Source organism: Amphimedon queenslandica, unplaced genomic scaffold, assembly GCF_000090795.2.
Source record: "Amphimedon queenslandica unplaced genomic scaffold, v1.1 AMPQUscaffold_12927, whole genome shotgun sequence".
Lineage (NCBI taxonomy): Eukaryota > Metazoa > Porifera > Demospongiae > Haplosclerida > Niphatidae > Amphimedon > Amphimedon queenslandica.
Window position 1 is genome coordinate 24424 of NW_003546837.1, and position 5711 is coordinate 30134.

Here is a 5711-nt window from a genome sequence, read left to right on the forward strand (position 1 = left end):
TCCATTGAAGGAGAGTGCTGCCTTGGATTGGCTGCTTCAGGTGCTGAATAGACAGGATTACCAGGATTGCATGTTCTAGCAAGAGGTTGAAGACTAACAGTACCATAGTCGGATACTTTAGCCCTCAAACCTCCATGCACTCCTCCTGTTGTTTGAAGGAGTACATTAGCACTGCTGACATCTCTATGTAGTATAGGATGAGGCTTGAAGAGATGAAGGTAATTGAGAGCACAGGCTACATCTAAACTGATGTTTAGTACAGCATGATAGGCCAGTCCTCCAGTCTCTAATTCTTTTCTTAGGCTGGTGGGCATTAGCTCTGTCAGGATGATTGGATTACCCTCTGTAGTGGCTCCTATGAACTGAAGGAGGTTAGGATGACGTAGCTTAGAAGCAATATTCATTTCACGAGAGAATTTCGTAATGTTATGAGGAGAGATGATAATTTCGTAGAGACACTTTGCAGCAACCTTAAGACCACGAAAACCAGCTACTTTGACCTCTCCCCATCCTCCTTTACCAAGGACTACCTCTGTCATGGTAATCTCTCTTCTATTCACTACCCAGGAAGACTCTGCCACTTGTATCTGCTCTTCAAGTTGTCTCTCTCTTTCTTGGAACTCTCTCTCTCTTTCCTCAAGCTGCTGTTCTCTTTCTTGAAGCTGTTGTTGAAGATCCTGAACTTGCCTCTCTCTTTCTTGTCCTTGTTGCTGGCTTTCCTGAAGGTGCTGTTGAGCTTGTTGAAGCTGTTGTTGAAGACCCTGTTCTCTTTCCCCACCCTGTTGAATTTCCTTCTCTCTTTCTTGCAGCTGTTGCTGAAGATTCTGCTGTTGCTCCCTGGCCCGCTTCTCTCTTTCCCTTGCTTATTGAATTTCCCTCTCTCTTTCTTGTCCTTGTTGCTGTGCTTCTTGAAATTGTTGTTCTCTTTCTTGAAGTTGTTGCTGTAGTCTGTTTCTAACTTGTTCCTTTTCTCTTCTCTCCTCCTGAAGTTCCCTTTCCCTTTCTTGTAGTACACGTGTCAGACGGTCTATTTCTCTTCTATCCTCAGGTTGAACAGGTTGAGATGCTTCCCATTCTCTTCTCCTTTCTTGTAGTTTCTCTTGATACTGGTCCAGAGGTATTAAACTAGTAGACCAATCATTGATATGTTTCTTTGTGAAAAGGCCCGAGATTTGAGTTTCTTTAAGGACTAAAAAAATAAAGCAATATTAGCAACATGTACATTACATAACTATATACCGTATAGCTCTAAATTTTTGTCAAATTCGTCAGGTAAATTTTTTTGACGAAACTTTTAACCAACAAAATTTTTGTTCCACATGGGTAGTATATAAATTAATAACAGAAATCACAAAAATTTTATCAACAAACATTATTTTTAACAAAAAATTGAGATCTACGAAATTTTTGATGGATGAAATTTGGAACTACAATGTATACTATATCCCAGTTCAGTTTGGGACGGAAGTAGAAGCAGCTGCATGGAATTTGAAAAATGTAGCTACGTCACAAAATGACATATTATAATTATATTCATAGAGGAATGGCGGCTGTGTTGTTTCACTCTTAAAACAGTCTTGCTGCTGCTGATAAGCAGTACAATAGCTGCTGGAGTCAACTAGTTTTCATAAAGGCCATTATTATCTGAAAATCTTGTTCTATTAGCTTTTTAAAAGAAAAATTATCAGTTTGGGCGCTGGACTACATGTGCTTATGTAAACTATGACATCATAGAACGTCATTGCGGTTAGCTTTGGTATGCCATTGGGTTTATAGGGAGAACCTGGTTCTCAGGGTTCCCAAGGGCTGAGAGACCCAAAGTTTCACAGATTTTGATGGACTTTGGCAACTAAGGACCTGTGAAAGTTTCATCCTTATCTCACTTTCCTATAAAAAGTTATTCCAGTTTTTCTTGTCCCAAACTCAACTGGGATATAGTATATATGGTATCATTAATCAAAAATACAGAATAGCTAGTCAATGACAACTTGACAAGTAATGTAATGATACATGTACATATGTCTAATAATAACTATATATAATCAGCTACTATTGTAGGTACACCTTTGATATAATATCATATACTGATTATTAATTGCATTCATTTATATTTTGTATTATTATGTCAGTTAATAAAGCAAATCTGGTGAATAATATCCTATACCAAAAGGCTATACTGTGAATTTATAATTATTAAGAACATAAAAAAATTTAATGGAGTAGGATTCTAGAGCAAATTTGTCAAAAAGTGACAGAAACAAGGACAAGTAGGATTTCGAACAACCAACAAAAATACAAAATTAAATCCTACTCTTTTGATGCAAATTCTACTCTACATTGTACTTTTAATGTTGCTATGTATATAAGAATTACAGACCACCGTGCAATGTAAAGTAGAATTTGCTTCACGAGGGTAGGATTTTCATTTCGTACTTTGGCTGGTCGTTCAAAATCCTACTTGCCCTTGTTTCTGTCATTTTTTTACAAATTTGCTCTAAAATCCTACTCCATCTTGTTTTTCTAATTTTTTATGTTCTTGCATGTTTGTGTTGATTTTTTATAATATTAAAAAAAATTTTTAAAGATGGTGTCGATTGCTATTGTGGTGAATTGTTATCATCAGGCTGAAACAAATAGTGAGATTTGTTCGTTATAGCAATATTCAAATAGTTTTTTTGCTATTCGAACTATTCGCCTAATAAAATGATTAATGGTTATTGCAATAAATAACGGCCATGTCCGACACGTGTCACCTAAACAGGCTGCTTCTTATTTTGTTTCTCAGTCTGTTTACTTACCAATTGGCTAAATACTGATGCTATGGCCATATTGGAATGAGCTACGCTAGTATCGAGCTATACGCTAGTATCAAGCCACGCTATATGAGCTATACGCTAGTATTTAGAGCTACGCTAGTGGTACCAATAGAGTCCTCTGGTCAAGATAAGGTCCTCTAAGAAGTTTGGAAAGCATAGGAGCTCGTTTTCCTGGTATGCGGCAAGGCTGCAAAAATAGTGGCAGCCATATTGTTTTGGAATGAATCCTACTAAGTAACGCTACTGCATTACTAATATTCAATACATTTGTATTTACATGTACTCACTGAGTTCAATAACTGCTGTATCAGTGCATGAAATCTCTCCTCCAAACACAATTACCCAGTTAGTGGTTGGAGTTACATTCCACAATGAGAGAGAATGAAAATATCTATCAGTGACATTCTTTGGTATATTAAACTGTAAAGGAGGATTATAATAAATATAATTTGTAATATTCATTGTCACGTACTGTACATGTACATGTATTGTTATTAAAATTTGATTAAATCATTCCTTAATAGTTTATCTAAAACCATAAACTCCACCCAAAAAGTCTAAACCACACCCACAATACTTACCAGTTCCTTCCATGATTTATTTTTAATATCAAATATCCAAAGATCAGAAACACCAATCCCACCCACCACTAGTAGGTGTGGTCCTGAGCTAGTGTTAATCAATACACTGGAATGAGCACATCTTTCCTTAGGCCATTGTACTGATCCTCCAGGATTAGATAACTTTAAACAATTCTAAAATGATAAAATAAAATTTAAACATCATAAACCACAGTGATAAATAACAAGATTAATTAATAATTAATATAACTATACTAATAATACACTCACCCCTGATGTATCAGTAAAATTAAGAATATATACATTGTTACTCCTTCCGTTAGCAGTGAGGCCTTCAAATAATATAGCACTAGAATTATCAACTGATGTTAAAGTGAAGGAGCTAATAGGAGGTGGTCTGTCTCCAGTGACAGTTGGTGATATCCAATCACCTAAAATAACAAATATATAATTAATGATCAGTTTGTTGATTATAAATAAAACACAGTATTAATATTATTATGTGTTGTTATACTGACCTGATGAGAGTTTATAAAAATGTATTTCATTATTCCTATCATCACTGTACTGGGCACCAGGTTGTTTTGGTGCATTATTAGAAGATGGTCCATGTCCTCCAATTACTACAAGATAGTCCTCACCATTCACTTTTATTGCTATCATGTCACAGTGCTTCTTCATCATAGGACCATGACGAGATGTAGTAGGAGAGAGTTCCTTCCAGTTGAAGGTATCGACATTAAAACTGTATAAATATCATGTAATATTTATCAGTAACTATCATGTTTACCTGTATAAACTATTATGACAACAGTCACCATGACCACAATAGCCTCCAAAATAAAATATTTCATTTCCAATGGCAGCAGCTGCATAGCTCCTAACACCCAGTGGAGGGTTACCAGTGGTGGGTATCTGCTCCCACCTACCAGTCACCAAGTGGTACACCTCCATGACAGAATACATTGATTTCTTCTTTTCATTATTATGTACTCCAGGAAGATCAGTCCCACCCCACATATACAGGTAGTCTCCTACCCGTACAGTGGAGTGTCTCTCCCTCTTCACTGGTTGATAGTCCGAGGCTACAAGAGGTAAACAGTAACTGAATGATACACTAATAGCGAGTCACCTTTTCCCTCGCCTTTTCCAGGACCTTTAGCTGCCATCATAGATATTAGCCGGACTAAACTAACTAAATGAAAGGGATTGGAAAGGGCATAGACAATATAGGGTCAGGCTCCGCCTGACTAGACAATATACTACATGAAAGGGATTGGAAACCACACTACCACAGGGAAATTAGTCAAATTACATAGAATGTAATTCGTTGCCTAGCGACGTAGATCTATGGCTTATGCAAGTTGCCCGCGAGTGAGCAAAATGGAGGATCTTCACTGCCCGTTTACAACTATAATACATGTCTAGTATGAACTTACCGCTACATTTTTAGGACAGACGAAAAGATCAAGGTCATAGCTATTCATTGATACTTTGTTCAAGAGGACTGCGCTTATGGTCTGTATGAAATTCTGTCCTAAAGTGACGGTACTACCCGCTGTCAAGTTGTTTTAAGCTGTCAGTTTTGTTTTGTACCTTTTTCTCTTAGGCTTTTAGTTTAATCTTTCATTTAAGTTTATGATCATTTAAGTAGCTACAAAACTGAATAGACTCTTTTAAAAGAGAAATATCTCATCACTATAAATCTACGGTGTTGTCTGAAAAAGTGTTTTGTATGGTGGCCCAGAAGTATAATCCGTTGACGGGCCCGTTCAGTTAACCCGTCAACGGGGCCGGTAAAAATCGTTAGCGGGTGGGGCCTACCCCGGGGTCGGCCGTTATGAAAACGGCATAGTTACTTAATCATAGATATCTATGACTGAATCAATAGAGATAGAGAAAATGACTTCCAATAGTAGAGTAGATGGTAAGATTTAGCTTTCCTTTAAACTGTTATTTATATAGTTCTGCAGACCTAATAAAGGAGTATTTTAAGTCTGAAAGAACATACATGCTTATTCTTCAGCGTTTAAAAGAAGTTCATGGTGTTAAAAGAAGGTATAATTATTTTCTATAGACTGAGTTGTAACCGGCCTTTTTTAGTTTGATTTGGTTAAAACTTCGACTAAAGTATCTTGGTTTAAAAAGACGTGGTGGATATGCTAGTGATGACACAGTTAGAAGTGCAATTGCCAGAGAATTACGTTCTTCACCACAATTATTTGGATATCGAGCTATGTGGAGACACATTTCTATTAAATATAAACTACATGTGAAACGGTAAGTTATTAGTTATGTGAAAACTCATTGATGG

The 5711-nt window shown here is 36.6% G+C and overlaps 3 protein-coding genes and 1 long non-coding RNA gene across 4 annotated transcripts; 1 reads left to right on the plus strand and 3 right to left on the minus strand.

Annotated features, from left to right (window-relative positions):
• Positions 1-8: 8 nt before the first annotated feature.
• On the minus strand, positions 9-1033 carry LOC109586190 (seven transmembrane domain-containing tyrosine-protein kinase 1-like; the record flags this gene model as incomplete). The annotated part of the gene is made up of 1 exon (XM_020002363.1): positions 9-1033. A coding segment is annotated over exon 1 (531 nt), but the record flags the coding sequence as incomplete, so codon positions are not given.
• Positions 1034-1064: 31 nt separating this feature from the next.
• Positions 1065-3530, minus strand: LOC109586198 (uncharacterized). Its single transcript, XR_002186870.1, has 3 exons — positions 3398-3530; positions 3104-3236; positions 1065-1189 (listed from the first exon to the last, which is right to left on the minus strand). It is a non-coding gene; the product is annotated as an uncharacterized LOC109586198 (long non-coding RNA).
• Positions 3531-3551: 21 nt separating this feature from the next.
• Positions 3552-4391, minus strand: LOC109586191 (kelch domain-containing protein 4-like). The gene is made up of 4 exons (XM_020002364.1): positions 4188-4391; positions 3916-4142; positions 3709-3828; positions 3552-3571 (listed from the first exon to the last, which is right to left on the minus strand). Exons 1-4 carry the CDS (start codon positions 4361-4363, stop codon positions 3552-3554), a joined length of 543 nt encoding a protein of 180 aa, XP_019857923.1. The 5' UTR covers positions 4364-4391.
• Positions 4392-5132: 741 nt separating this feature from the next.
• Positions 5133-5705, plus strand: LOC109586196 (uncharacterized). Its single transcript, XM_020002367.1, has 3 exons — positions 5133-5324; positions 5371-5455; positions 5501-5705. Exons 1-3 carry the CDS (start codon positions 5273-5275, stop codon positions 5679-5681), a joined length of 318 nt encoding a protein of 105 aa, XP_019857926.1. The 5' UTR covers positions 5133-5272; the 3' UTR covers positions 5682-5705.
• The last annotated feature ends 6 nt before the right edge of the window (positions 5706-5711 follow it).

What these genes read in the sequence shown, in the direction of transcription:
- LOC109586191 (XM_020002364.1), bottom strand. Translation starts at nt 4,363, where the DNA reads ATGTATTCTGTCATGGAGGTGTACCACTTGGTGACTGGTAGGTGGGAG. An exon ending in TTTTTATAAACTCTCATCAG is followed by an intron (nt 3,829 to 3,915) that starts GTCAGTATAACA and finishes TTGTTATTTTAG; the next exon opens with GTGATTGGATATCACCAACT. An exon ending in CCTCACTGCTAACGGAAGGA is followed by an intron (nt 3,572 to 3,708) that starts GTAACAATGTAT and finishes TTATCATTTTAG; the next exon opens with AATTGTTTAAAGTTATCTAA.
- LOC109586196 (XM_020002367.1), top strand. Translation starts at nt 5,273, where the DNA reads ATGACTGAATCAATAGAGATAGAGAAAATGACTTCCAATAGTAGAGTA. An exon ending in TTCCAATAGTAGAGTAGATG is followed by an intron (nt 5,325 to 5,370) that starts GTAAGATTTAGC and finishes ATAGTTCTGCAG; the next exon opens with ACCTAATAAAGGAGTATTTT. An exon ending in GTTCATGGTGTTAAAAGAAG is followed by an intron (nt 5,456 to 5,500) that starts GTATAATTATTT and finishes GGCCTTTTTTAG; the next exon opens with TTTGATTTGGTTAAAACTTC.